At 47.0% G+C, this 27,114-nt stretch overlaps 3 protein-coding genes across 3 annotated transcripts in view; all 3 read right to left on the bottom strand.

The window, feature by feature from the left end:
* The window catches only part of LOC132475521 (uncharacterized), a 30,114-nt gene extending 13,681 nt beyond the window's left edge, over positions 1 to 16,433 (bottom strand). The window contains exon 1 of the mRNA XM_060076685.1: positions 16,000 to 16,433. Within this exon, the coding sequence (XP_059932668.1) occupies positions 16,000 to 16,005 (6 nt within the window). The 5' untranslated portion in view covers positions 16,006 to 16,433. The remainder of the gene's footprint in view (positions 1 to 15,999) is intronic.
* A 130-nt stretch (positions 16,434 to 16,563) lies between these two features.
* Positions 16,564 to 26,380, bottom strand: cops8 (COP9 signalosome subunit 8). The gene is made up of 7 exons (XM_060076687.1): positions 26,222 to 26,380; positions 25,376 to 25,446; positions 25,244 to 25,292; positions 24,675 to 24,807; positions 18,383 to 18,490; positions 17,992 to 18,054; positions 16,564 to 17,079 (listed from the first exon to the last, which is right to left on the bottom strand). The coding sequence occupies exons 1-7, from the start codon at positions 26,291 to 26,293 to the stop codon at positions 17,000 to 17,002; spliced, it is 576 nt and encodes a 191-aa protein (XP_059932670.1). The 5' UTR covers positions 26,294 to 26,380; the 3' UTR covers positions 16,564 to 16,999.
* On the bottom strand, positions 20,511 to 22,684 carry trim63b (tripartite motif containing 63b). The gene has a single exon (XM_060076684.1). The coding sequence runs from the start codon at positions 21,988 to 21,990 to the stop codon at positions 20,950 to 20,952; it is 1,041 nt and encodes a 346-aa protein (XP_059932667.1). The 5' UTR covers positions 21,991 to 22,684; the 3' UTR covers positions 20,511 to 20,949.
* Positions 26,381 to 27,114: the final 734 nt, after the last annotated feature.

A 27,114-nucleotide genomic window follows, 5' to 3' on the forward strand; every position in this document is an offset into this window, starting at 1 on the left:
GGTATGGAGCCTCGCATAGTTCGAAAACATCCATTTACGGCGTAGGAGATCATTCATTTCTCAATGGAGAAGCCTTCACTGTTTACAGGGGTGCCCAAATTCTTCCCATTGTAGGGCCAAAATTTAATCTGGCGGAGGGTTGTGGCCAAAATTTTAGTTTTGCAGTTAACTACGTTAAATATGGGTATGTAGAGCATGTGTGTGCAAAAGAAAGCCATGGTTGACCGTCTAAACAGCTTACAGCAACAGTGTCTCCATGGTTTGGGCAACCAGTTGCAGGTAAAGTCAAAAGATGACTATATTGCAGTTATCATTTTTATGTATTCTTGCCCTCCTCCTCCCTGCGAGCCCCCCGAGGTTCTCCCCCTTCCTACTAGATTGGAGAATGTAAACTGTTAAACGTCCCTAATCAAATGAACAGGGTTTGGCAGGAGCGTGCTGCTGAATAGTTTGGCTGTACTGAGCTCCTGAAGTGTTCCCAGTGTTCCCCCCTCCTCCGGCAGTCCATAAATTTGGCTGCTGGTTCTGTTCTGTAAACATTTTAAAGGTTGAACTTCTCTCATGGTGACTGATGAAGCAGGAACGAATCCTTGGACATGTCAGATAAGGAGCCGTCAGTCTATAAAACCTGTGCGATATACAACATTGTGGTTAACCCATTCGATGTTTAGACTTTACCAAGTGGTGCCACCAAGGGCGTCAGTTTGTTTTTAGAAGTGGTGGGGACAATAACCATAAGCTTGAGTGTGGTTTGAAAAGTGCTGGGTACCCTTATGTAAGCTATTCATCCATTCAACGCTGCATTACAATATGCTCAGTGTATAGTCAGGTGTTGAAAATCCTATTGAACAATAAGTTGAATACACAGTTTGTGTTTTGGCTTGTTTTGCAAAACGGCGTTGGAAACACCAGGGTATTGGCTCGGGATAAGTAATACTAATACACACAGGACAAAGAACAGTGTTGGCAATTTAACACTTATCTTGACATCAAAAAAGTTTACCAGACAAACAATGCCAGACTGTAAAGGGGGTACGAAATGAAACGAGGTAGGCCTACTGAGCATCAGCCTTTTGAAGACGAGCAAGGGCTGCTGGTAGCATATGTGATGCTGCATTAAAAAAAAAAAGAAGAAAAAAGAAAGCGCCCGGAGGAGAATTGCATCTGCCAAATCCTGACACTTGCGAAGGACCAATGTAGACTCCACTCGTTGCAACAACATAAGCAAATTGCCCGCAAATAAAATCCCTTACAGTTTAGGATAATCACACAGGTTATGCAAGAACATATTTATGTCCGGATAGGCCTACCAGGCTCCAAGTCGTCACATATCTCAATCAGACAAAACAACTATAACCACATTGGCATAGCAATCGCACCGTGTGTAGCTGCTTCTAGCTGCAATCTATACAATGCATACTAGCTGGAGCACCAACCAGAATCAGATCAAAATCGCTTAGGACCGTGGATAACCTTTGGCCAGGTCATCAGGAGCAAACAGAACCAGCAGCAACGTTTACGTAAACCAATTTCTTACCTTATGTGGCCCTCCACATGCAGGCTAGATGATGTATCCATATCGTGTCACAAACATGCCTTTTACAGGAAGCAAAAGGACCGGCTATTTTCTGAATAAAAATGTCAATTTTGGCTGTCTATCTTGAAACTTCTCTAGTGTGTTCACACCAAACGCGACGAGGCAACAAGATCCCATACGAACGTATAGACGGGCAATTTTTTTTGATTTGTTTTGATTTGTCGCGCCACACTTTCGCCGTGCACAGGCGAGCGCGTTCACGAGGATTTGTGGCGCGACAAATTCGCTCGAGTTGAAATATTTCAACTTTGACACGAATTTCGCGTGATGACAGCCAATCAGCGTTCAACAGCGTGGCCACTGAGTGACATGTGTAACGTAACAGCCAATCAGCGTTCAACCGTCAAACTCAGTGCAGTGCAGTCCGTAAAAGTGGTGGGGACAAAATTTGTATTTCAAATAATGGGGGGGACATGTAACCCGTCCCCCCCATAATCGACGCCTATGGGTGCCACAGTGTTCCTGGAAGAGCTGGTCAAAAAACGGCTTTGCAGCTCAGCCATGCCAGAGATGGATTACTAAAAGAAAGCAGGACCTCTGAAGTACCTTTTCATGACCTTCGACTGGACTGAACATACCCTTCCCCATAAATCCCAGACATGTTCTGAAAGGAACCCGACACGAGGAGAAAAAATGACTTTCAGATAGGGGAAGAGCATATTTGTTATTAGAAATGTATTATCTTTTAATTTAGCTGTTATTGTTGCTGCTGCTCAGGTGCACAGAAAAACACTGCTGGCTGGAGACTTGGGATTGATTTCCTGTGTGCATGTGTGTGTGTGTGTGCATGTGTGTGTGCATACGTGCAATTCTTTGTGCGTGTGTGTGTGTATACGTGCAATTCTTTGTGTATGTGTCTGTATTTATGTGTGCATAAGTGCATGCATGTGTGTGTGTCCGTGTGAATTTGTATGCGTGCCACTGCCCACATGCAATTCTTTGTGCCTGTGTGTGCATTTGTGTGTGCATGCATGCGCGCCCGTGTGCATGTTTATGTGTGCGTGCGTGTGTGACCCTGTAATAGTCTGGCATTTCCTTGGAGGATTCTCCCCACCTCGAGCCCAATACCAGCTACGATAGACTGCAACGCCCCACACCCGAACATGCATACACTGGAAGCCTTTTTCAACCCTTTGGAAAACGTCTCGAGGAACCATTATCCAGCTATATTCTGTTTGATTACCTTTTGTTTCAAATCCCTAAACGATGACCATCCATTCAGCCTAACCCATGTCTCTCTGCCTTTACATTTACATATTTCTTTCTTTCTCCACTTTCACTGATGTAGCGCTAGTAGCAGCAGACATGTAGCGGTGTCTGTGCTAGTAGAGGAGGACAGCTGAGCCCAGTACCAGTGGGCCAGGTGGAACATCTTGTTCACATCACCAGCCGTCACATGGTGTCAAAGTAGAACAATGACGTCCATAACGCCTGCTGTTGCTCCCAAGCCAGACCGGCTCAACGATGAGACAAGTGTGGATCAACACCAGCAATAAAAGATAAGAGATTGATATGCGGAGAAAAGATCATGGAAATAACTATTTGTTTTTCCCAGATATTAATGTCGGGCTTATGTCCAAGTAGTGCATTATGGCAGTGGAACACTTTTGTTTTTATTGGATTGAGGTATTTATTGTATAATAAATTGTAATGGGTGTCAGCGTATTCTGCTCAGACTCAGCGAGAGCGGGGAACCTTGTCATGGATGGAACAGTTGGATTTCACAGCAATCCTAACCTCTGTCAAACTGAATTAGTTTGTCACTTTTTAAGTATATTCCACTTGCATAGAGAAAGCTGATTGAGTAACAGAGCGAATGTACCCGAGTGTCTGATGCTGTTTGGCTGTGAATCAAACAGTGGAGATCAAACTAGTCAGCAAGAGCAGCTATGGTGCTTCATGTTGGGCAGTAGACAGCAGCTTACCTAGTCTTTATTATCAGAGCTTTTATTGCATAAGTACACATTTAAAAGGAGTCATTCTTGCAGCATTATTCAGAGATACCTATCTAGAATAAGGCTACTTAGGCTAAAAGGATGTCAGTTATACTGTAGCTACATCGTCCATTAACAAATATCTGAACGAGAATTCCTCCAAAATAAAACGTGCCCATCCACGAGTCCACCTGTCCAGGATTATCTCTCTACATCCTCATATTCTGCCCCACTTTAAGGATCACCTTAACAGTGTAGTAGGACCCCTTTGATCTCTCTCTCTGCTCTCTCTCCGTCTCTGATCTATTTATCTCCCTCTGCATTCTCTCTCATTTCTCTCACTGACACTCGTCAGTGTCAGTGCTGCATGCGTGTGCGCGCCAGTGTGTCTCTGTACTGTATTTTATGCCGACTTCCAAGGGGAAACCTCTCATGACCGTCGCTAGCACGCGTGACCAAGCATTTCTGCAACACTCCAAACCAAACAATGACTTCACAAACTTCAAAGACACACGGTATAGATTGGAAACACGTGCACAGGAAGGTGAAGGGGTCAGACACGGGGAAGGGGAGTGCAGTGAGAAACAGAGACACCGGCGCTGTCCGCGGGCGGGGAGAGAGAGAACCTGGGTCTGTGTTCAATAAGGCTTCAGCCTAGACAACCAAAAGGTTTATCCAACACACTCCACACATCGGTTTGTACTCCCTGGCTAAACTGACGACAGGAACGACATCAACAGTAAGCAAGCAAACACACTGTCGCGTCAGACTAGGTCTACAGCGGTTTGTTTGGATTCACAGGGAAAATGCAGGTGTGTGCGTCTGTAGGTGCAGGTATGTGTGTGTGTGTGTGTGTGTGTGTGTGTGTGTGTGTGTGTGTGTGTGTGTGTGTGTGGGTGGGTGTCGCGTCAGACTAGGTCTGCAGCGGTTTGATTAAATTCACAGGAAAAATGCACGGGAGGAAAATTAAAAACAGAAATTAAAAAAAATAGAAAAAGTAGGTGGTGTGTTAGCCGCGGTAAATGGGAAGAGAAGCGCGAGTCAACTAATGAGCGTCAGCTGTCCGCTGTTCGACTGATTTGGTTGTGCTGCATTCAGCTCACAGGTGCTTATTTATCTGGTTGGCGTTTGGTTGCCCAGACACACTGGTGAGAGTAACACGGAAATTAATCTGTGCTGGCTCTCAGTTTGGGAAAAGTGCTGTGCGGAAACGTAACGCTGAAAATTGGAGAGGCTGCCGGTAAGCGCATGTCTCGTTTGACTTGATTTGTGGCGTATACGGTCGGCATGTTTGGAGCTTGGCGTTTGTTCTGATTGTCACCATTGTAGTGTTTTTAATGTTGGTTAAAAACGGGACGAAAGCTTAATGGCCTGCGCGCATTGCATCTGAGACTTTGCAGTCTATTAATTGTGGTTCCAGCGAAATGGCTGTAACTCTTTTAACCACGCATCTCCAGTTGGGCACGGGCACTTCATATTTCATAGTGGGGCTGCTCATGTTCAATCTAATGTATACTCACTTTGCACAGGATTATAGCATATTTGCACATTTCATCCATGTTTATTGCATTTTGCACATTTATTCAAGTGACAACTAACTACTGCTCTGTGTATCTTCATGTCTGTTTATCTTAGGTTTTTTACCTAAGGACTAAGGGCTAACCATTGCAACCCTATGGACTTGTGCTCTATATTCTAAATAAAAAGAAAAAAAGAGGAAAGACCAAAAACGGGAATAACTGTTGTCTGTCCAGTCCTTGTGTGAAACCCAGTGCCTTCAGAACTCCTTCAGTGTCGCATCCTTTTCGAGTTGGGGAAAAACACAGTGCTTAAAACCAACCAAACAAAACTGAAAACTCACCAAAAACCAAAACAAAACCGTACAACTTGACAGTAAAAAACCGCGGATCCAGCCAGACTGAATCGCCACGCCCAACCCGCCGCTGAGTCCACGCCCAGCCCGCCTGCCGCTGAGTCCACGCCCAGCCCGCCTGCCGCTGAGTCCACGCCCAGCCCGCCTGCCGCTGAGTCCACGCCCAGCCCGCCTGCCGCTGAGTCCACGCCCAGCCCGCCTGCCGCTGAGTCCACGCCCAGCCCGCCTGCCGCTGAGTCCACGCCCAGCCCGCCTGCCGCTGAGTCCACGCCCAGCCCGCCTGCCGCTGAAAATCCAGGCCCATCGATCTTCCCAAAGCCCAAAATGGCCGATTCAAAGTCTCTACAACAGCTGAAAAGAGAGAGAACGACTGCCAAACAGAGGTTCACCCGACAAGCAAACTCACTTCTGAAGTCCTGCCGGAAAATGTCGGCGGAAGAACTGATGGAGGCCTTCAGCAAGGTCAAGCTTGACGCTGAAAAGGTGATGGAGGCAAATGAGGAGGTGGAAATCTTCACCGACAAGTCGGAGCTCGAAGCCACTGCGAAAGCAGACATCGATGCTGAGGTGAAGAGAACGACAGAGGACTGCGAAGAGAAACTGGAAGAGGTGGAGGATGTCGTCCAAAAGGTGCTGTGGCAAAGTTTTGGCTGCTCTGAACTTGCTCTTGCACTGGAGGCAGCTGAAAAGGACTGCAAGCGGCTGACGGGAAGAAAGTCCGACCTGAGGCTGGAGGTTTATGAGCTGATGCTCGGCAACCTCGAGCGGCTGGTGAAGAGAACGAAAGACACCATGCGGCAATGGACTCGGTGGGTCCCAGATGAGGAGCGACCTGACTTCCAGCAGCGCATCTGGAATGTGGAGGGCTCACTGTTGGAGTTAACCTCTGAGAAGGCTGGCCTGCTGCAGACAAAGCTGGACTGCAAGTCCTCAGAAAAAACATCACACCAGTCACCCACCATCAAGCTGAAGCCAACAGCGCTTCCACAGTTTGATGGCAACAAGCGCAACTTCTACCTCTGGAGGAGGGAATGGGAGGCACTCCAAAGGCAAGGAGAACCAACCGGGTCCAAAGAGGTGAAGAAGATCCAGCTGTTGGGCAGCCTGGAGGACAAAGTGGCAAGAGATCTGCGCCTGTCAACTTACGGGACGGCAGAGGAGATCTTCCGGGTCCTCGAAAACCGGTTCGGCAACAAAACTTCTATTGCACTGGAAATCATTGAGGAACTACAGGCGTTGCCACCAGTAAAAAGTCACCAACCTAGGAAGATTGTGGACTTAATCCAAATCGTGGAAAGGGCCCTGTACGACCTCAGTGCACTGGGAAACACTGGCGCTCTAAAGAACCCACTCGTCACGAAGTCCCTGGAAAGTAAGCTGCCAGAGGGCCTAAAGAAGGAATGGCTGCTCCATGTGGCAGAAGAGGAAGACTCTGAAGACGCCTCCCCGGAAGACAGGTTTGACATGCTCCTCAAGTTCCTGAGAAGTCAGGAGAAGATTTATGAGCAGCTAGACCAACTGAAGGATGATGAACCCAGCAGGAGAGACATTAGAGTCCCACAAAGGCATGCGCACACAAAGACCACCAACTCCCAAAGCACCCAAGCACCCTGCGTTGTCTGTGGAGAGAGGGGCCACAGGAAAAAGCTGTACTACTGCAAAAAATTCAAAACTCTCAAAGTACCTGAGAAGAAGGAAGCAATTGAGCGGATCGGCGCATGTGGGAGGTGTCTCGAGGTCCACGACGTTTACGCAGAGTGCAAGACCACCTTCCTGTGCAAGAATGAGGGGTGTAAGGGTGCTCCAGGCCTGGGCCATCACTTCTACCTCTGTCCCAAAGCTGGAAGCCAAGGCGATGGGCCACGGTGGCCAAAGCCCAGTCCAGCACAAGGTGGAGGGAAAAAGGGCACAGAGGCCCAAGAAGAGTTCCTGAAGAGCCTGGCCCCCGACCTTGCTCAGCGATGTCGGAACGCGTTCTGCAACTCTGTCGCCAAGACGTCCAGTTCTGCAGTGCCAGGGAGGAGTCTGCTGGCAGAAAATGGCCTTGAGGAGTTCCCTGTCATCATGATGATCCTGGAAGTCACCGCAAACGCTGGCCAAAGGATTGGGACGTTAATAGACTTGGCGTCCGACACAAATTACATAACTCATGAAGCTGCTGGTGAGCTGAATTTGAGGAGTGAGGTTGTGACGCTCATAGTCCATGGAGTCGGTGGGATGCAGGTGACAGTGGAGACCAAGCGTTACCTCCTGAAGATCCGGGTCTCAACTTCAAAAGGAACCCTCAGATCCCACCAGCTCGTGTGCTACGGGCTGGACAGCATCGCAAAGGTCAGTCGTCATGTGCCACCCAAGACTCTGCAGAAACTATTCCCTGACGTCCCTCTCCATGAACTGGTCCGTCCCACCAAGATCGGGCTGCTCATCAGCCACAAAGAAGGGCAACTCGTCCCGCAAAAGGTGCGCTCCATCGGTGACCTTGTCCTGTGGGATGGCCCCCTCGGGAAAACAGTGGGCGGCTCTCATCCAGACCTCTTGGAGGAAGTCAAGATCACTGCCCACGGGTCCAGAACCCACTTTGCTCGCTCCATGCGCACAGCAGCTGTAGGGTACAGAGAGATCACCCATGGCCCAGTGCAGCCACCTCAACTTGCCCAGGCCACTACATCTTCTGCCAGTCGAGACTTCATGAACTGGTGGAAGTGGGACAGCATCGGGGCCGCGTGCGAGCCCAGGTGCGGCGGCTGCAGGTGTGGAAATTGCCAGCCTGGAGGGAAGGAGATGTCAATCTCAGAGGAGCGAGAACTGGAGCAAATAAAAAGTGGACTGACATACACCACCGGAGATCGCCACAGCGAGAAACCACACTGGCATGCCAAATACCCCTGGGTGGAAGACCCAGCAACACTGCCGAACAACAGGAGAGCTGTCGAAGCAACATTCCTGAGGACAGAAAAACAGTTGGCAAAGGAGCCAAAATGGAAGGCGGCCTACAAAGCTCAAGTCCATGAGATGGTCGACCGGAGAGCTGCAGTCAAACTGTCCAAAGAAGATTCGGCAAGCTGGACTGGGCCTGTGTGGTACATCAGCCACTTGATTGCTCCAAATCCGCACTCTGTGACTACACCAGTCCGTCTCGTCTGGAATAGCAGTCAGAAATTCAAGGGCCAGAGCCTGAATGACCTACTCCTCAAAGGTCCAGACGTCCTTAATGACATTCGTGCTGTCCTCATCCGATTCCGGCAAGGCGTCTTCGCCGCACTTGGTGACATAAAAAAAATGTACAATTCTGTATGGCTTGAGGACCAAGAAGGGCACCTCCACCGCTTCCTGTGGAGAGACTCTGAGGAGGATGACATCCAGGAATATGCCATCACGAGAGTCAACATTGGCAACAAACCAGCAGGCTGTATCGCACAAGTTGCCATGCGGGAAACTGCAAATTTGCCCATGTTCCACCATCTCGCAGAAGAGCGTCGAGTGCTGGAGCAAGACGCGTATGTCGATGACATCTTGGTCTCGAATGACAACCTGAACAAGCTCAAGCAAATCACGGCAAACGTTGAGCACATCCTGGAAGCTGGTGGATTCTATATGAAGCCATGGGTCTACTCAGGCCAAAGTGGGAGGTCAGAACCAGGTGACCCCCAGAAGAAAGAACCCTCAGTGATGGTCCAAAGTGGGAGGTCAGAACCAGGTGACCCCCAGAAGAAAGAACCCTCAGTGATGGTCCTCCCAAACCAACTCTCAGAGGAGAACAACAAAGCCCTGGGTCTTGGGTACGATCCAGAGCACGACAAGCTGCACCTAATGGTGGCTGTGAACTTCTCCAAAAAGAAGAAGAAAATGCGGCTGGGAGTAAACCTGTCAAAAGAGGAAGTCAGGGCCCAGGCACCAAATCCACTTACCCGGCGAGAGCTCCTCAGTCAAGTCTCTGGGCTGTACGATCCCCTCGGCCTTGCAACACCGGTCAAGCAGAAGGGAGCCATCCTGGTAAGAAGAGCATTCCAGGAGGCAAGAGTTAAGTACAGTCCAGCTGAGGATACATGGGACGCACCTTTGTCCGAGGGCCTTCGGGAAGACGCCATCTGCCTCCTTGAAGACTACGCTGAGCTCAGACGGCTGAAGTTCACCAGAACCTTGACACCACCTGACTCTTGTGCCAAACCCTGCGGTATCACCTTCTCCGATGGCAGCGAGCGTTCCTATGGTGCTGTACTGTACCTACGGTGGGAAATGCAACACACTGTGACCCTACGACTGGTCGAAGCCAAAGCCAGGTTGACTCCTCTAGACCACAAGGGCGACGCTGTCAAGGCTGAAGTCTGCGGTGCCGTCTACGCTGGCCGTCTAAAGAAGTACTTCCAGAAGCACTGTAGTATCCGTGTGGAAAAGTGGTACCACCTGATCGACAGCCGGACAGTCCTGGGGGCCATCCAACGTGAGAGCTACGGCTACCAAACGTTTTTTGCCAATAGAATTGGAGAAATCCAAGGCAGCACAAACGTCCAAGACTGGTGGTGGATTCCTGGGCCTCTCAACATCGCAGACATTATCTCAAGAGGGGCATGCCCGGAGGAGCTGGACGAAGACACTGAATGGCAGCTTGGTCCCAAGTTTCTGAGCCTCCCCGAGCGTGAGTGGCCCGTGAAATCTGCAAAAGATGTTGCTGTGGAAGCCAGAGAGAACATCATGCGCATCCAGAAGAAGGCATTCGTTGCTGCACTGACCCGATCTGGAGCAAAGAAGGAACCCAAGACGGAACCAAGCTCAAACCCCACTAATCTGCACAGGCCTCCTGCTGGATCCGCTGTCACAAATCTGGTGAAAATCCAGCGGTTCAGCAGCCTAACCAGACTGGTAAAGTCTCTTGCACTGGTCTGGAGGGCCGCAAAGAAATTTCTCGGTCTCAAAGCCCGGGGGTAACCAAAGTGGGAGGCAGTCCAAATGACCGGTACAGTCACTGTGGCCGAGAGAGAAGACTCCTTCCGAGACATCTGCCTCGCGGCACAAGAAGGAGCTACCTTCCCTGACGCCACAACAAACCGGCTGGTCGCGTACAGGGACGAAGCCAGCGGGCTGTTGCTGTGCGGTGGCAGGGTCCAGCACTTTAAAGAAGATGGCCGTGCTGTTCCACTGATCCCCTTCAACACCTGGTTGGGGACTCTGCTGGCACGCCAAAGTCACCAAGAAGGCCATGAAGGAGTTGCTGGCACTCTACTCAGAATGCGGCAAAAGGCTTGGGTTGTGCAAGGCAGGAGACTGGCTCAACAAGTCATCAATAAGTGCATCCACTGCAAAAAGGCCAGAGCTCAAGTCTGCCAACAAGTGATGGGTGACCTACCCGTAGAAAGGGCAAGACCTGCTGCGCCGTTCCAATTCATGTCAGTCGACCTGTTCAGACCTTACCTGGTCAGAGATGACATCAAAAGAAGAGTCTCCATGAAAGTCTGGGGAGTCGTCTTCTGCTGCATGGCAAGCCGGGCTCTGCATATCGACCTTGTCAACAGCCTTTCAACGGAAAGCTTCCTCATGGCCTACCAAAGGTTCACCGCCATCAGAGGGCACCCCACCAAGGTCTGGTCAGACCCTGGAACCAACAAAGTCTCTGCTGGAAGACCTTTACAGTTTCCTGGGTAGCCAAGACATGCCAAACCTGGAAGAGTATGCTGTGAAGAATGGGACAAGCTGGACATGGAAAGTGCTCCCTGCCGATTCACCGCATCGAAATGGAGCTGCAGAAGCTGCCGTAAAGATCACAAAGAGAGCCCTTCAAAGTCTGTGCACCCAGGCAAACCTCACCTTCAGCGAGTTCCTCACAGCCCTCCAGATGGCAGCAAACCTGGCAAATGAGAGGCCTATTGATGCAAGAGTGCAGAGTCGGGAGGACCGCGTTCAATACGTGACGCCAAACTCTCTCCTCCTTGGTCGAGCATCGCAGACTGGTGACCTCAAGTCCTTTGACTTCCAGAACTACCCCTACAAGCGGCTCCGAGAGATCCAAACCCAGGTCAACGAGTTCTGGAAAGCTTGGTCCCAGCTCGCAGGCCCCAATCTGTTCGTCCGGTCCAAGTGGCACACCGCAGAAAGAAATGTTTCTGTTGGTGACATTGTTTGGCTCTGCGATCAGAATGCCTTGCGGGGGCAATTTAGACTTGGTCGAGTCGTCACCGTATCCTCTGACCCAAAGGGCATCGTTAGAGATGCTGAAGTTCTTGTCACCACAGGGAGCTGTGTCTCAGTTCACCCTCAGCAACCAGCAGTCCACACCTCTGGTGACCGGAAGGAGAAACGCAACTGTGTGGTACTGCGCAGAGATGTTAGGCGGCTCATAGTTTTATTGCCTGTTGAGGAGCAGTGCCCCTAATGGTGATGTAGTTTGTTTTTTGTGTGCAACCTTCCTGTCTAGGCACAGGAAGCTCGAGTGGGAGGTGTCGCGTCAGACTAGGTCTGCAGCGGTTTGTTTGGATTCACAGGGAAAATGCAGGTGTGTGCGTCTGTAGGTGCAGGTGTGTGTATGTGTGTGTGTGTGGGTGTCGCGTCAGACTAGGTCTGCAGCGGTTTGATTAAATTCACAGGAAAAATGCACGGGAGGAAAATTAAAAACAGAAATTAAAAAAAATAGAAAAAGTAGGTGGTGTGTTAGCCGCGGTAAATGGGAAGAGAAGCGCGAGTCAACTAATGAGCGTCAGCTGTCCGCTGTTCGACTGATTTGGTTGTGCTGCATTCAGCTCACAGGTGCTTATTTATCTGGTTGGCGTTTGGTTGCCCAGACACACTGGTGAGAGTAACATGGAAATTAATCTGTGCTGGCTCTCAGTTTGGGAAAAGTGCTGTGCGGAAACGTAACGCTGAAAATTGGAGAGGCTGCCGGTAAGCGCATGTCTCGTTTGACTTGATTTGTGGCGTATACGGTCGGCATGTTTGGAGCTTGGCGTTTGTTCTGATTGTCACCATTGTAGTGTTTTTAATGTTGGTTAAAAACGGGACGAAAGCTTAATGGCCTGCGCGCATTGCATCTGAGACTTTGCAGTCTATTAATTGTGGTTCCAGCGAAATGGCTGTAACTCTTTTAACCACGCATCTCCAGTTGGGCACGGGCACTTCATATTTCATAGTGGGGCTGCTCATGTTCAATCTAATGTATACTCACTTTGCACAGGATTATAGCATATTTGCACATTTCATCCATGTTTATTGCATTTTGCACATTTATTCAAGTGACAACTAACTACTGCTCTGTGTATCTTCATGTCTGTTTATCTTAGGTTTTTTACCTAAGGACTAAGGGCTAACCATTGCAACCCTATGGACTTGTGCTCTATATTCTAAATAAAAAGAAAAAAAGAGGAAAGACCAAAGACGGGAATAACTGTTGTCTGTCCAGTCCTTGTGTGAAACCCAGTGCCTTCAGAACTCCTTCAGTGTCACATCCTTTTCGAGTTGGGGAAAAACACAGTGCTTAAAACCAACCAAACAAAACTGAAAACTCACCAAAAACCAAAACAAAACCGTACAACTTGACACACACACACAAAGGAATTATTGATGGATTAAAAAGTATGATCCAGTTAAGGTGGGATATTGAACTTCTTTCGACTGGACGAAGGAAGGAAGCAAGCAATGGAGGAATTAATGAATTTATGATTTAATGAGTGTCATAAAGCAAGCAGAGTTCCTGAGTGGTTTTCGACGAAGGAACATTTGACTCATGACTTCATTGGCTCTCCCCTCTCAAAGCCCCTAATGCCAAAAAACATAGGACTCCAACTAGTTTACGCATTCAATGTCAAGTGACATTTCCTTCAGTTTGGTTACACTTACACATTATACATTGTCAAACAATGTATTATCTTCCAGGAGAGAGGGAAAAGCGCCACAAATGAAAAATATTGATACTAATTGAGGACCATGTGCTGTGGAAAAACAGCTGCATCTAAAACAAATATCCTTCTCAAATTGTGGGAAGAACAAAAAATCCAAATCTTTTTAGAATTACGTCCATCTGTGCACAAAAGAAAAAACAGTCTTCTTCAACATACAGATGTGCCTCTTCGTTAAAGCCAGGGTTCATTTCAAACAAAGAATCTTGTTAAAACCTGTTCAAGGACTGCAGGAAATCTCTGACACAGCTTCCACCACAGAGCCCACTGAACGTTAAACACTTTAACGACATACGGCACAGGTCTACAGACTTAGCCTCCAAACTTCTGCTATGCCAAATCCTTTACAGTCTATGGCCTGAAGCTGCAGCTAGAAATATAAGGTGAACTTCGGTTCATAGTCATTTTAGAATAGACAGCAGTCAGTTTCAGCAGGTGTGTGACACACACACACACACACACACACACACACACACACACACACACACACACACACACACACACACACACACACACACACACACACACACACACACACACACACACACACACACACACACACACACACACACACACACACACACCAGATATGCTGGGCTACCTAGTGAAAACAGGCGAATGATCTCATTTCGTGGCGATCGTACCACGCACGTCTCCTCTGTCTCTCTTCAGCCCTTGCTTCCGTTTAGATAATGGCTCGTCTTCTTGGAATTTGTCACCCCCCTTCTCCTCCTTTTCCACTACTGCTTCTCTCCTTCGGGGCCCTCCCACCTTCCCTCCTCCCACTTTTCCTTTCTCATTTCTCATCATCCACTTTTCCCACACCCGTATCCCCTCCGGGTTTTCTCTCATGGCTGTAATGACTCGGCGGTCCACATGGAAACGATTTCACCGTGGATGTGTCAACGCTTTTACTGCTGTTAATGAAGAATTACAGCCAAACACCTGAGACAAGAACCAGGAGAGTGTGCATTAGTCCGCACAAACACAAATACAAACACTGCACACATGAACACATGAACACACAAATGCAGGTTTATTTTGCATGCAGGCTTCATAAATGGCATATGTTCATAGAGTAATAACAAGCAAAATCTTCCATGTCCTACAAAACTATTTATAGAGACTCAACTTGAAAGCCTTGCACGTTTCAGCAGAGCCTGCCCTCTACTGGTCTTCCGCCAGTTAGAGCAGAGATGTTTCTTGGTTCAAACCATGTCTCAATACCTACTCCATTACTGCCTGCTAAAGCCATCTGACTCCACCCTCCTTGTTGGAAACAATACTCCCCCCGGATGTGAAGAGAGAGAGAAATAGACAGAGAGAGCAAACTTCCTGTCACCCGAAAAGAATCTTGAACATTTTCAGACATGTGTTAATGGAAAGACGAATTTGTGTTTAATTCATGCAGTCAATTGTAGTGTATTTCAAATGCACTTGTAAATTAAGCTGCCTCAGGCCGTTAAATGTAGGCCTATGCAACAAATATAAAACAATGATGCATGCAATTTAGGGGAAATATTGAAGCGTCCAAAACGTCTGGGTAGTGGACCAGGGCTAGGGTTTGATCCCAATTGTCTGTAGCCTAGCTGCAGTCCTTGAGCAAAATGCCTAACCCTTAATGACCTTCATATGAATGTGTGTTCTTAAGTAACAAAGTAGTAGTAGTGTTCAAAAGACTTAAAAATCAATGCGATTCAAACCTGTACATTTTTGTGATGGGCAGACTGGGGCATTTTTTATTGACCTAACCTATGGTGCTGCATGAAATGGCGCGTGTACTGGAAGCACTCCGGCCCCAGCACCTCAGTGACATGGACTGGGACACTGGGATATGGGGGGTGTGAACATCTGTGTGGAGGATGTAGGATCCACCTACCCAGCCATGTGCTGTTTTCAACTGTTTATTATAGCTTAGACTCAGCAATTAAAAGGATTTATTTTTGTCATTCAAGTTGTATCTGTAAATCATCGTTAATTGTGGCAGGCGTCTCCTCGCGGAGAGTGAGGAAACTAAACCCGGAGTGAGTTAACTGCCACAGCGTTCTGTTCTAGAAGATTTCTGTCACTGAGCAGAACCCACACACTTCAGCCGGCTGACAGAAATACAAGCAACACACGCTCATCCTGAATACACAACCAAGAGATCCATCAGAAGACGGATAAGATCAGTGTGGATGTATAAGGCTAAAACAGAGCTACCAAAATCAACAGGTGAAAAAAAAAAAAAAAAGCGTGCGTGTGTATGTGTGTTTAGGGACCCACTCCTCCTCGTAGTGAACAGGGCTGTAAACCAATCACATCTTAATCAAGTAGATGTTCGTCAAGGCCGGCTGTATTTCACATACTGACCACTAGGGGGACAGTGACCTCGATGTTCCTCAATGCATACACACTCTGGCGCTCGTTCAACACATGGACTCATGCAAATCAACACGTGTTTACGCTAACAGCAGGGACACAAACACTCTGCGGGGTTGCTATGTTTAGAACGGCACATCGTGTTATCACTGTGTATGGGGGGGGTGAAGAATAAACTGGAACAGAATCCATCTGTAATTTAGATGCAAGGGGCAAGTATAAACAACTGACAGGAGGTAGACAGGGTGGGCTAGAGTGTGCACTATGAGTTGCCAGACACAGAACCGTTTATGTGAACTTGTGCATTTTGGCAAGAGGTGAAACAGAGAACCATCTCCTCTGTGAACATACCATCATTGAGCTGACACGGTTGTGTTCCAGGGTGAGGACCTCCTTGAAGACCGCTGAGGTTGTGGGGAGCTCTCCCAGTCTGGTTCTCTGTTAGGCTCCTCAAACGTTTCTGATCATTTTCACATGAATGGGCTAACGGTTCTCTTTGGCGTATTCTGACTCACCAGATGTGAACCAGGCGACGGGAACACAGGGCAACGCATACTAACTGCTATTTTTGTACTATTATACTTCCAGACAGTTTACACAGTTCAGAAGATCTTCAATTATAGTTGTGCTTGTTGGTCAATGCAGTGCACTATTTTAAGCACATGCTAAGCAGCCCGACATTCAAGACCAACAGATGTATACCCATTACCCACCCACAACACACCGATTCTGTTTCCTTCCAATTAGCCTTCTAGTCGTGATATTACTCTACAATAAACGATGATCTTATTGAACCAAGAAGGACATTTAAAAAAATGTCCAACATACAGAAGTGAGCCCAACCATGTCACACATATTATCACAAACAAATCACATTTAAATAAATGTTTAAATTCTTTAAATTAAACAAATGTATCATCTGAGACATGAGAATATTTATTCACCAGGCGTAAACATAAACAAAGAACACAAGGGCAACAGATGGTCCAATCAATTGCCCCCCGTGTGGCCCTCAAGAGGTCCTCAACCACAACCTCCACCTAGCGCAAGCTGTGGGAACACTGGGATTTCTTAAGTGCCAAGAACAGGACGTTTAATGGATGAATAATGCATACACATTATGTGATGAAGAGTGTCGGCACACACAACCACGGCAGAGCGTCTGTCTTAAAGGATCCACACTCAGGTCTGGTCTGGTTCACCTCCTGCTCACAGCCTTGAAAGCAGTTGCTAAGGGGACCACCAAGAGGGGCCCCACACCTCGCCAAGTGGGCCACCACCCCCTCCACAACCTAGTGGTGCTGGTGGTGGTGGTGGTGGTGGATCAAGAGAAGAAGGCGCTAAAGCTTTGTCAGTTCTCCAGGAAGGCCACGTAGTCGGTCAGCCGGGCAAGCTGCTGCTCGTTGGGAACCAGCGATACAGGGGGAGGGTCTGCAGGAGGAAGAGAGGAGGAGGAGGATGAGAGAGAGAGAGCCAGAAGCTCTCCGACATCGCGTCGTAGCTCCCGCTGATCAGTGCTGCCCTCCCGGCCGGAGGGCAGCACTGATCCGTGCATGTTAATTTCATCTGCCTCCTTAACATGTGAATTAAACTTGGTGCCGTGTTGCATTAATGTGTTGTCATATTGTGATATACACACAGCATGTTCTATTGCGACACGGACACCATGTTGACTTCCGCCCAGAATAAAAATGTATTGTAGAGAGTGAGGGTAGCCCCTGTATTCAGAACCAGGTCGAGGAGCCGTCTCCCCTCAGGCTGGTTCAGACACACAGTGAAGCTCCTCCGCTCCGTTCTGTTGATTGTGTTGCCGTGGAGGACATGTACGCGGCAGATGCCTGGACAACAAGGTTCACTGATTACAGAGGTCCGACCGCAGGTCTCCCACCCATCCAGCCCTCTTATGTTTGCTCGAGTAAATAAATCTTTCTCTCCATCCTACGAGGTGGATGGATGGACGTTCTGCACACTGCACTGTCAGAGGGTATGGGGGGGAGAAAGAGGGAGAGATGGATCGAGCTGAAGGAAGAGAGGGGATTCCAACTGATGAAAAAAACCCGGTACGAGCCCGGTGGGCGGGGGTGATGACAGCAAATTGATGAGGGGGAAGAGGATGGGTTCAGATCCAATCCCCCCCTAAAAAAGTGGAGGATAAAAAGTTTCCAGATGAAAACTTAGAAAACCGAATGAGTCAGTCACGAGGGAAAAAAACATTCCCAAGCTGGACATCCTGAGGTGGGTGTCAGCGAACCGAGCCAGACAAAGACAGAGGTCCAATGCCGGGGCCACATCTGGTGCAAAGAACAGGAGGGTATGGAGAAGAAGAGCAACAGTGCCACCTACCTGGCTTCTGGGGCATTACCATCCTGGTGTTGGGGTCGGCCTGCCAACCCTGGCTCACCACGCCTGCAATGGAGCGGACACACGCAAAACACTGTTACTAGTAACACTAATCAGGGATATTGTAGAAAAGGTTCTGTCTTCAAAGCCTCCATGTAGGCATCTATGAGCAAGATTCCCTTCCCTGCTCAAACCTGGATTTTGTGTATTTCAAAAGGTGGTAGTCAAGTACTATAAAATATAAAAAAATCTAACTTACTGAACACCTCAGTTATGAATGAACACATAATGCAGTTGTGTAGAAAATAACATTGTCTAGAAAATAACACCAAATCAATGCTACGACTCATGCAGTCATAGCTTCTCCATAAGTTGGAGCATGTTTAAGACGTACCCTTCACGGCTTCATCCACTGAGTATCCCACGAAGGCGGCGAAGTCCTGAGCTGCTATGGAGGTGTAGGCCTGGGCCACCAGGCCGTACGCCCGCTGACGCGTACCCTCTGGAGGCACAAGCACACTGCATGAGGTGCATGGGAAACACATAACACATGCATAGGCTGCCCTCCAAACCACTAAATAATTATTTTAACTTGTAGTACATACTGCAGCTGCCCTTACGATGTACTACTGTTGCACTCAGTATGCATACACTTTGGACGGACCACAGATGTTTTCAGTGATCAGCACACCTCTAGTTCCACCCATCGACATTCGTGAGCTCCCCTGACCTATCCCTGAATTATTTGTGGCATGTGATAAATCCTTTTTGATGAAAGCTATAATAAAACCAGAAATTATTGCATAACAATTAAGGTAAGTAATTAACATAAATCGTTTTTATAATCTTTTTTGAAAACTTTTTGAATCTACATTGCGTGAACCAGGCGGTGAATATGATTCACAAAGAGAAGTCTTGGAGGACAAATACGAAGGATTGTGGATGTCGATCGAAGTAGCTATGAAAGGCATTCAGGGTATTGGCCAATTATACAAATCCCGTCACTTTCCTACTGTCCCAACTGCTTACCAGGTCCATGACACTAAGGTCCCTATTCTACACACAGCTTGTCCCACAGCCAGCGGCCTGTAGAGCGAGCAGAGCTGTGGAGACGCTAGCGACTGTATCTGCCTCCTCCTGTCAGCGGCCCCGCCCCGCCATCTAAAACACCCTCCTGCTGTGATACCGCAGCGCCTGCTGATGAACGCACGGAAACCCGCCGACCTGCTCCGACTGTGACCATGTAGGAAAACCACTCCGCCCCCTCGGGCTTCGGCCTTCCCCCCTTTCATAGCCTAGCAACTGCTTGGTGTGTGTGTGTGTGTGTGTGTGTGTGTGTGTGTGTGTGTGTGTGTGTGTGTGTGTGTGTGTGTGTGTGTGTGTGTGTGTGTGTGTGTGTGTGTGTGTGTGTTTGTGTGTGTGTGTGCAGAGGAAGCAGCAGTAACAATAACAAGTGTGGGCGATGAGGGAAGGCAGCTGTCTCAGAAGGCCAAAGAATTTGTTCCAAGAACCCCCCCCGCCACACAGCCCACTTTTGGCAACATACTACCGCCACCACCGAACCCTTTTCCATGGTAGAGCGTTGAGTTTGGGGGGTTAGGTCATTTTTTGAAAGAGAACATACCCACTCCATGGTGAGTAATAACAAATAGCAGCAGCAGATAACTAGAGAGGTCATCAAGGTTGGCCTTTATGTTTCCACTGAATGTGGTTCTGTAGGGTGTGCTGTGTTATCTGGAGGGAAGGGGCAAACATGGAGACACCGAGGTTGATGCCATCACACAACTTTCCTTTTGTACTACTTAACGTGAGCGATTTGTAAAATGACCTCATTGCAGCAACAGCAGCTGTACAGAGGCGTGAGTCTGGCCCCCCATCTGATTTCAACAGGCGTGCATCAGCAGCTTTCCATCCAAACCAGGCCAAGCAGGTCACCTTAAGAGCGGTTGGGGGAGGGGGAGGGTCTTCTTATGTCCACAGTCAAGCGTGTATTTATACCACCGACTTCTTGACCCATCGGGGTGCTGTTCAAAGATGACTCATATTGGGGAGCATGGATAGACATGCCTGGCCCACCACCACCTCCTCCTCCTCCTCCTCCTCCACCCCACCAGGCCCCAGATGGGAAGAAGCTGCTGAGCAAGTTGGTGTGCGACGATTGGGGAGGGGTGCGGGCTTGGGGGTGGGATTATGGTCGGAAACAGGACCCAACCTGCCCTTCAGTGGAGGGCTATTTCAGGGCTATCGTTTTCTCACCATCTCGCTTTTAAAAATAGTCCCATCCCACCACCTCACTGTGCTTCACAAGCAAAAGGCAACAGCCAGGCTCTCGCCTTTGTGTTTGTTTTGTTTGTTTTAAAACCCATCTCTTGCTAAGAGAGATCAAAAGCTATCAGGGAGAACCTCTGTTAGTCCAAGAGAAAGAGATCAGAATCACTTCTCGACGATAACCTCTTTGCATTGTATATTCGATCGCATCAATGATAAAATCAGTGTAAGCCAAAGGGAAGACCAGGACACAGTTTCTACTTTATATTAGGTTTATTTTCAGCTCTCAGGTGGATTCTTATCCTGGTACATGCATTTATTGCAAACAATTATGTGGAAAATTATGAAACATAAAGCAGATGCATTCAAACAACATGAGAGTGAAACTACTATTCATGTTAACTACACATTATGAAGATGCACAATGTAAACAAAATGTACGAACTAACACACAAAATCATGTTGAGGAATATCAGTATAATGGTGTTGCAGTAGTATAAAAGTATAAAAATTAGAAAACAGCAGTAAAACAATACGATTGCGCTCACATTTGACTTAACATATCAGTTAAATAACAACCAACAGACTTTCCTGCACCATCTCCTATTGCAACTGGAGTCCCTGCCATAACATTGAGGTCAAGAAACCTGCAAAATCACATTCGTTATTCAAAAGTCCATCACTAAATACGCCCTACTCCTCCTCCTCTGCATCCTCAAACTCATCCTCCTCAGGCAGTCCGAAGTCCATCTTAGAGAGGACCGCCTCCACGTGTTCCGTGGACAGGGTAAAGTGGTCCATCTTCTCAAACCCTGGCTCAGGCCTCTCCTCGCCCAGGGAGCCCTTGGCCGCGTCCTTGGTCCGCAATATGAGGCCCTTGGAGGCCAGGAGGAACTCGGCGGCACCGCCCTGCTCCAGGGCCCTCACGGCGGTGTCCGTGAGCTCCGAGCTGGCCAGCAGCCGCTCGCCGTAGCGCTGGGCCAGGGCCCTCAGGGCCGCCACCTTCTGGTCCTGCTCTGTCCCGATCTGCTCCAGCATCAGGCCCTTGCGTTCCTCCAGCACGGCATAGAGCAGGTCGAAGTGCTCGGCCAGGCCCTGCTTGGCACGCTGGGAGTTCTCCTGCACGGCCCGGCAGGAGTCCTCCATCTGGTGGAGCAGGGCCTGCAGACGCCCGTTGCTGGCGACCAGCGTGTCGATGGCGTTGCTGAGCTCAGCCTTCTGGGTCTGGTAGACGCTGGACAGCGGCGACACCTCGCAGTCCTTGTGCTGGCCGAACACCTTGCACATGGAGCAGGTGGGCACCTGGCAGGTGATGCAGTAGATGTTGATCCTCTCGTCCTCGTGCTCCTGACACAGGGGCTCCTTGGACTCCTTGGGCTTCAGGGACGGCTCCGGGTTCCCGCTGCCGCCGGTGTTGCTGCCCTCCTGCTGCTGCTTGTAGATGTCGATGATGTTCTCCACTAGGAGGTTGCGTTGGAGTCCGTGCACGCCGTGGCGGTCCAGCACCACCTCGAAGCGGCAGGTGGGGCAGCGGAAGACGCCACCGGAGAAGCGGTAGGGGTTGCGCGAGTCATAAAGATCGCTGGCACAACTACGGCACAGGTTGTGCTGGCAAGGCAGGATGACTACCGGCTTGGTGAACATTTCCAAGCAAATGGGGCAGCTAAGCTGCTTCTCAAGGCTCTCCATGGGGCTGGGGGGACGGACCACCGACCCAGTCCTCTGGACATCCATGACTGAAATGCTGAAAGGACTCTTCCTTGCACCACGTCCCGATACAAGATACTTCTTTCTTTCTTCGGTGGTTCTACGAATATCTGTTCAGCAGCAAAAAGGTCTTGTCTCCTTGCCCTCCAGTAGAGAGTGGAAGGCGTGTAGAGATTAATGCTGTGTTGCGGTCACTCTCAACGTGCTTGCTTAGGCTTCTGGCTAGGAGCTAGCAGCTACCACGTCCTTTATAGTGACCCTGCAGAGGCAGTGACACCCGACACTTCCAGACCAGGGCACACATTCCTCCCGGCCGGCTGGCCAGGGATCTTTTCGGGGAAACCTGGCCCCTGCTGGTGTCACATGTTACAGCGCTGCGCCATGTCGGCTGACCCAGTGATGAAGCTCACTGGGTGAGCATAAGTCGAGACTCAGGAGCGATAAACAAGGTCTGCGTGACCAACGTGTCCATGATGCAGCGACCCCCCAGGGAATGTTGACCAGTGGATAAACACGGCCGCACACCCGTGCCTTGCTGTTGCTGTTGAGTTTCAACACTGATATTTTGTATCGTAATAAAACGCTTCTTGTCGAACCTACAAATGTCTTCATCTATTTATAGCGGAACTATTCAATATAACCTTCAATGTATTGCTTAGTACGAAAACTCTGATATTGTTATTTTTTAGTTTACATAATCAAAACAAAAGAAAGTATTAAAATGCTTTTTACGTTTTTTAATAATTGTAAACACAATCAAAAATCCCTTTTAAATTTAAGATCAGACATGTCTATTGATAATGTGTACCATATTGTGTTTAATTTCAGGATGTGATTATTTAGAACAACTTTTTGAAGACTTTGGGAAATGTTCACTGTACAGATAAAAAAAAAATTACCAACACCGACATTTTGGGTCCAAGAGGCAAAAAAGTTCAGCATGCCAAATAAGGCATGTACACCATGCTTCTGAATCTGTTATGCATCGGGGTGGTGGGGGTAATTTAACCTTTAACTTTGACCGTGAATTACAGCGCCCCCTATTGGCAGAATGATACGAAATTCTCAGAAGCCCTGCTCCTACAAATAGGGTGAAGAGATTTCAAAACTTGAATCAAATATATAATTCCAACAAAAATAGTTATCCAGATACACTGTGAAAAGGGTGCCATGCACTTGAGGTTGGCACCCTAATGATATGAAATAAATGTTCTAGGGTTCTCCCCAGGTTTTCTCATCTATGGTGTCGCTCCCACTGCTCAATTGCATCCATATAGTTTACGATAAGGGGGGGGATATGATTTTAGAAGGATTTTAATAATGAACATATTTAGCAGCTATTTCAATGTTTAAATTAGGCTAAATATACAGAAAAGCTTTACATACTAATGATAACTTAGATAAATATATCGAAAACCTGTGTAGAAAAAACAGTGATGTTGTTCCTCTTATGGCGATCCATCCCCCAAAACAGTGCCAGTGAGATCTATCTGCGTGTGATAAGCGCTAGTCGTGCCACGTGTGATAATCAGAGGTAGGCCTATTCTCATACTGTGGAACTTGTGTGTCTTTGGAAACCTTTGGGCTGCACTGAAGCTACCCCAGAGCCGAGTCGGACTCTGACCGACGTCCACGCAGAAATCCAACGTGATATTGAAGCATTTTGTGTTATCGAAATACTGTAGAAATTACAACGAAAAACGATCAGTTGATAAAAACATGAAAACGCATCGCAAGTCTTTTTGTTGATTATTCAAAGCTTGAATTTATGTATTCGGGCCAGACATACAATATACAAGAGTAATTCACTTTATTATTCAAAGTTAGTAAATGTTAAAATAATCTAGATTTTTTTCAAGGGGACTTTTGTTCAAGTGAGTCAATGGGTTTCGCATGCAACTAATTTGTACTTTTTAATAGACCAAACATTTATTCAATACTATTTCAAAGTAATGAATTCTTTAACTAGAATGAATGTGAATGTATGAAGTAAACATCAATGACTGCTGTAAAAACATACACTATTCCCTGTTTGGTCAACCAGGCTTTGGAGCCGGACGCCTGCTGGTCAGTGGTCATAAAGTCAAACCAATACCCCAGCGCTGGACGATACGATATCAAAAGTGGATATGATACTTTATATTGATAGATTATCAAGATAATTAATCATAATAATGCTTAATTTACAGTTGTAAGAGTATTCTCAATAAGTAACCAGAAGGATAATTATGTTTTTGTAATATAATATTTATTTATTAGCAGAACTAAAAGGTGATAAACATTCAACAGAACCAACATGGCTTTACTTAAACACTGAATAATTAAAAAAATATGCAAAGAACTGCTGTGATCCCCATCACATCAAACACCTTGTTTCAAATGTCGCTCAAACATTTAGAGGAAGTATACTGAACATTGTATCATAAGATAACAAAGATGAAAACAACTGCTGGAGAGCTGAGGGAATAATGTTCGGGGAAACATATTTTCACACAGGCCATGGCCCTCAATCGTTCGCTTGCGCCTGTTTTTCAACCGTGCGTATAGGCATCATATCTTTAGCTATAAAGATTATAATTGCGACTGCGTTACTTTATACTATTTATAGCTTCAATCTATTTTTTTGTATGCGGTAATGGCTGAAAAAGCTAATACTTTGCTCAGCCGCGGTGTAGTTTGTGTGTATTGACAGTCAGTTGTGGATGTGGTACCTCTCAGGGACTCCATGACTGGAAGGATGTTTTCTGACCACTGGAAGGCAGCGATGGCCGTGTAGACGCCAGGGAAGTCTCGCTGCCAAATCCTCTGACCGACGGCCCACATAGCTGCTAGCTCAGGGTTTGCCTGTTTACAAGAGGAACGCAACATCAAAACTCATCAAATGAGCTTAGGCTTACATTTAGGTAACATAGGTAACACCAAATTGGCCGTTTCACTCCCACTCAAACAAATCCCAAAATAATTAATAAAGATCCTTCCACCAGTTAGTCCCAACTACTATATATTTATTTTGACATAAAACATGATATAACATATCCCATTTGCAACAGACTTTCATTTCAATTTGGTAAATTCATGTGTTGAGCTGACCAAATCGCAAATAACCAAACAGTACTAGTAAACTACAAGTGTGATATAAGAAAGCAATTTTCAGTTAGAAATAGTGAGTTCCACATTGGATTTTTTGGGGGGGAAGGGAACCTAATTAAATATTTGAAATGTTTCAATAATCATTAGCCGTGTATTTTGGGATAGGTTATCCAGGTTAAATCGGCCTTACCGACTTAATGACCTGTGGTATCCTCTTCCAGAGGTATCTGGCATTGTTCCTAAGAGAAAACAACCAACGTTAATTAAGGCACCTGCTAAGATGCTACTCTTCATGTAATCCATAACTATAATGTGTACTCACATGTCGTTATGCAGTAAATAGAGGGACAGCAGCTGAGCGTACACTTGAGGTGTTGCTATGCCCCCCGGAGCCTGTTAAGATATTGATGGAAAGATTATATCATTAATCCCAATAGGAAAATGTAAGTGTTGTAGCAGCAAATCACATAAACGACAAAGAAGAACACACCTAACCGACAAAAACACCAATAATGAACTAGGCAAAAATATAGACCACAGATTTAGAAAGTATTTATAAATTGAAAAACTACTATCTTAGATCAAAATAGAGTAATTATAGAATTTATGCTTCCGGGCAAGATATTTCCATCTATGTGCAAATGAAAGATAAATAAATAAAGGAGGAATCTCCTCTACTGGCACAGAGGGGATTATTGTATGGTCTATTGCTGTAGGAATTACCTCTAGTAACCTTACTGCAGCGAACTGAGGAGCCTCTGACTGAAGACATCGTTCTCAATACGTTTGTGAGCAGCTTGTATAACAGTAAGGTGTGTTATCATACATAGGGAAAGGTTGTAACAGTAAGGCGAATTATCTAAAAATAGAAAAGGTGTGCTGGAATGATAGCACACCTTACGGTTACAACCTGTATTTATTGAATCACACACCATACTGTAAAAACCTGTCCTTAATGTATGATAACCAACCTTACTGTCACAACTTGTCCTTGTAGTTTGATAGCACACCGTACCGTTACAACCTGTCCTTACTGTTTAAGTTATCATCACATTAGGCTAACGTTAGCCGGTTTTATCGTAGCCATTTAGTCCACTGTGGCTAGGTATACACCGTTTTAACGGCTGTATTAACAGATAAAGTGTTGAAACCCGGAAGAGAAACTCACCTCAAGCTCTTGAGTTTCACACTGCTCCAATAGTTTATCGTAGTTTTCCTCCATAATCACCGCAGCAGGCATGATGACGCCTAGCTTAGCTTAGTTTAGCTTTACTGTTGTGCTCCACTCTCTTCCTCGTTGGTGGGACAGGAAGGTGAGGTCAGAGCATGTTTCTGTGGTGCAACCCCCTACTGGCCACACCACGCGATCAGAGCGTGTTTTCTGCTCTCTCTCCCCCCCCTTTACAGGTGGTCTGTAAATAATTAATAGGAGAACTCTGGGGGAGCATTTCAATACAACACAAAGGTATTCGAATGATTAAAAATCACCAAATAACATATGTTTCCCTGAAATACTTTTTTTTTAAATATAGCAGTAACCCCTCCACCTCTTTTTCCAGATCTACATGCATCAAGATAGTTAGTTGGGAGGAGCTGTCTGTTATTTTGTTTCAGACATGTTTCAGTTAAAAACATAAAATCCAGTTTAGAAGAGGTAATAAAATCATTAACTAAGAATGAGTTATTATTAAGACCTCACATTAAGTAGACACATCCTGATGGTGTTGTTGATAGGCTTTAAGGTTGTTTTTGGTTTGGAGGCAATAGGTATGAGATTTGTGAGGTTAGCAGTGTGTCTAAGTTTCCCTTTGTTTACTCTGTTAGTGGTTACAGCAGGAATGCAAAGTTGCCATGTTTTGACATAGGCAAATGTGATATAAACTGTTATGAGTTTGTAAGTAAGTTAGAAACTACAAACATGGCCTCTTTCCCATTTTCCTTATCTCTTGCAAAATGAAACACTGCACTCAAATCCATGTTCTCTCTCCTCAAAACAGATTCTTTCCCCAAAAAAAGACCATCAAAATACTGTTTTTATATGTTTTGGCTTCATGAGGTAAT

This window comes from Gadus macrocephalus, chromosome 17 (assembly GCF_031168955.1).
Source record: "Gadus macrocephalus chromosome 17, ASM3116895v1".
NCBI classification, from domain to species: domain Eukaryota; kingdom Metazoa; phylum Chordata; class Actinopteri; order Gadiformes; family Gadidae; genus Gadus; species Gadus macrocephalus.

Coding starts and splice junctions, on each gene's coding strand:
- trim63b (XM_060076684.1), bottom strand. CDS start 21,990: ATGGATGTCCAGAGGACTGGGTCGGTGGTCCGTCCCCCCAGCCCCATG.
- cops8 (XM_060076687.1), bottom strand. CDS start 26,293: ATGCCTGCTGCGGTGATTATGGAGGAAAACTACGATAAACTATTGGAG. Junction 25,447..26,221: donor GTGAAACTCAAGAGCTTGAG/GTGAGTTTCTCT, acceptor ATATCTTAACAG/GCTCCGGGGGGCATAGCAAC. Junction 18,055..18,382: donor AGTGGATGAAGCCGTGAAGG/GTACGTCTTAAA, acceptor GCTCCATTGCAG/GCGTGGTGAGCCAGGGTTGG.